The 1,884-nt window shown below is 54.1% G+C and overlaps 1 protein-coding gene across 1 annotated transcript; it reads right to left on the minus strand.

Moving 5' to 3' along the window:
- Positions 1-267: 267 nt before the first annotated feature.
- LOC306934260 (tetratricopeptide repeat protein 1-like) lies at positions 268-1,407 on the minus strand (the record flags this gene model as incomplete). The annotated part of the gene is made up of 1 exon (XM_079516832.1): positions 268-1,407. One exon carries the CDS (start codon positions 1,405-1,407, stop codon positions 268-270), a length of 1,140 nt encoding a protein of 379 aa, XP_079372958.1.
- Between the last annotated feature and the right edge of the window lie 477 nt (positions 1,408-1,884).

Here is a 1,884-nt window from a genome sequence, read left to right on the forward strand (position 1 = left end):
TATACAGTAGCCTGTAGCTCCCTATATTGCTCCCTTAGGGGTCCTCGAGGGGAGTTCGGCCCCCAGATAAATTATTGATATAGTTATAGCAACAAATGGACCTTTGTCCACTCGGACTCTCGAGTTAAATCAACACTAAGAGCATCTCTGGATTGGGGTCCCAGAGATTAAAATACTTGCATCAAATGGTGGTCTGTTATGGCCTAATCAATGCATACTCGGGGCTCCTTGAAATGAAAACGCTGGATCACTGGTATATTAAATTTATTATCTGTTTTTATTGTTGTTTTGGGAATTCTGGACCATATTGACGGAGTAGGATCCCGTGTCGGCATCCTGGTTGACCTGGAAGTTGTTGGTGGACAGTCCAAACGGTCGCAGGAACATGTTGCCCAGGTCCTTCAGCTTACCCAACACATCCTCCTTCATCCTCTCATTCCTGTCGTGGATCTGCCGTGGGAGCCTCATGCAGGCCTCCCTGGCCGCGCGCTGTCCCGGATCCTTCTCCAGGACCGTCTTGTAGTCTCCCAGAGCCTCGTCCAGCCTGTCCGTCTTCTCGTAGAGCTCGGCCCTCCTCAGGATGGCCCGCACGTAGTCCGGTTTCAGCTCCACGGCTCTGGAGCAGTCGGCGATGGCCTGGTCCTTCAGACCCAGGTGGAGGCGCGCGGCGGCCCGGTTGGAGAATAGAACGGCCCTGTCGTCGCCGAAGCACACCGGGCATACGCCCAACGCCTCCGCGTAGGAGTGCTCGGCGTCCAGGTGCTCCGCCGCCCTGAACTGACCGTTTCCTTTCTCTTTCAGAGCCAAGCTCTGCCGTCGGCGACTTTCTCTCTCCTCTTCGGTCAGGTTCTTCTCCACTTCCCTCAGGTAGTCGTCGTCAAACTCCGGAGGAGCTTCGGCCTTTTCAACCTTCGGTGCAGCGTCAGAATCCATCCTCCCTCCAACCTCATCGTCCCACTGCAGTTCTTCCTCTGTGGCTCCCTCATCAGTTCCCTCCTCCTCTCCTGTGCCATCGTACACAGACTGACCTCCCACACCCTGTCCAGGCTCTGGGAGGTCAGTCCGTGTGTGATGGCCGCACACTAATCCTCCCTGATGGGTTACTCCTCCCTTCAAACACCTCTCGGTGTCATCCTCTTGTTTTTTCTCCTCCACTCCTCCCTCTATTCTCTCCTTGTTCAGAACCTCCAATGTCTCCTGGCAGTCATAGAATTCCTCCTCGGTCTGCTCTTGCTCCTCCTCCTCCGCCTCTTCCTTCAGGTCCCGGAAGCTGGGGGCAGGACCTACAGACGTCATACAGCTGTCTGTAGGACCAACGGGTCTCTGTCTGTCGGCGGAGTCGGACTGGCCTTCACCCAATAATGTGCATTCCGGGAGACCTTTAGACCCTACTGTTGAAGGATCCATGAGCACTTAATTCGTTCCAATTGCCAGAATAGGGTGAATTTCAGCTGTTCAACTACGGTTGCCTCAGCTCAACACGCTGTGTCTTCTCCTTTAAATCGAGCTGGCTCGCATCTTGCGTCGCCAAATATGATGTCAGTTTGGCCAAATATGGAGTTCCACGCAGCTCCCGGCTTCATCGCTCGACCAATGGGCTCAATATAAGTCATGACGTAAATGCATGCAGGGCACTAATGCACATGTGGAAAACACAACGACCCTCCTGGGTATTACAGGATGGCGCCGGATGGGCAACTCCGTTGAAATAAATGGCCTCGAATGCTAGTTTTTCAGCAGCGCCAGCCCCTCCAGTGCCTGGCATTGTGTGTGCCCCCCAGTGACGTCATGTGGCAGCCAAGTCTATGGGCTTTTTGTTTGTCTTATTCATGCCAGCCCTGTGATGTCATGTGGCAGCAAAAGACACAAGGCGCCCCTCACTTC

The sequence above is a fragment of the Electrona antarctica genome, assembly GCF_951216825.1.
Source record: "Electrona antarctica genome assembly, chromosome: 12".
Classification (NCBI taxonomy): Eukaryota; Metazoa; Chordata; class Actinopteri; order Myctophiformes; family Myctophidae; genus Electrona; species Electrona antarctica.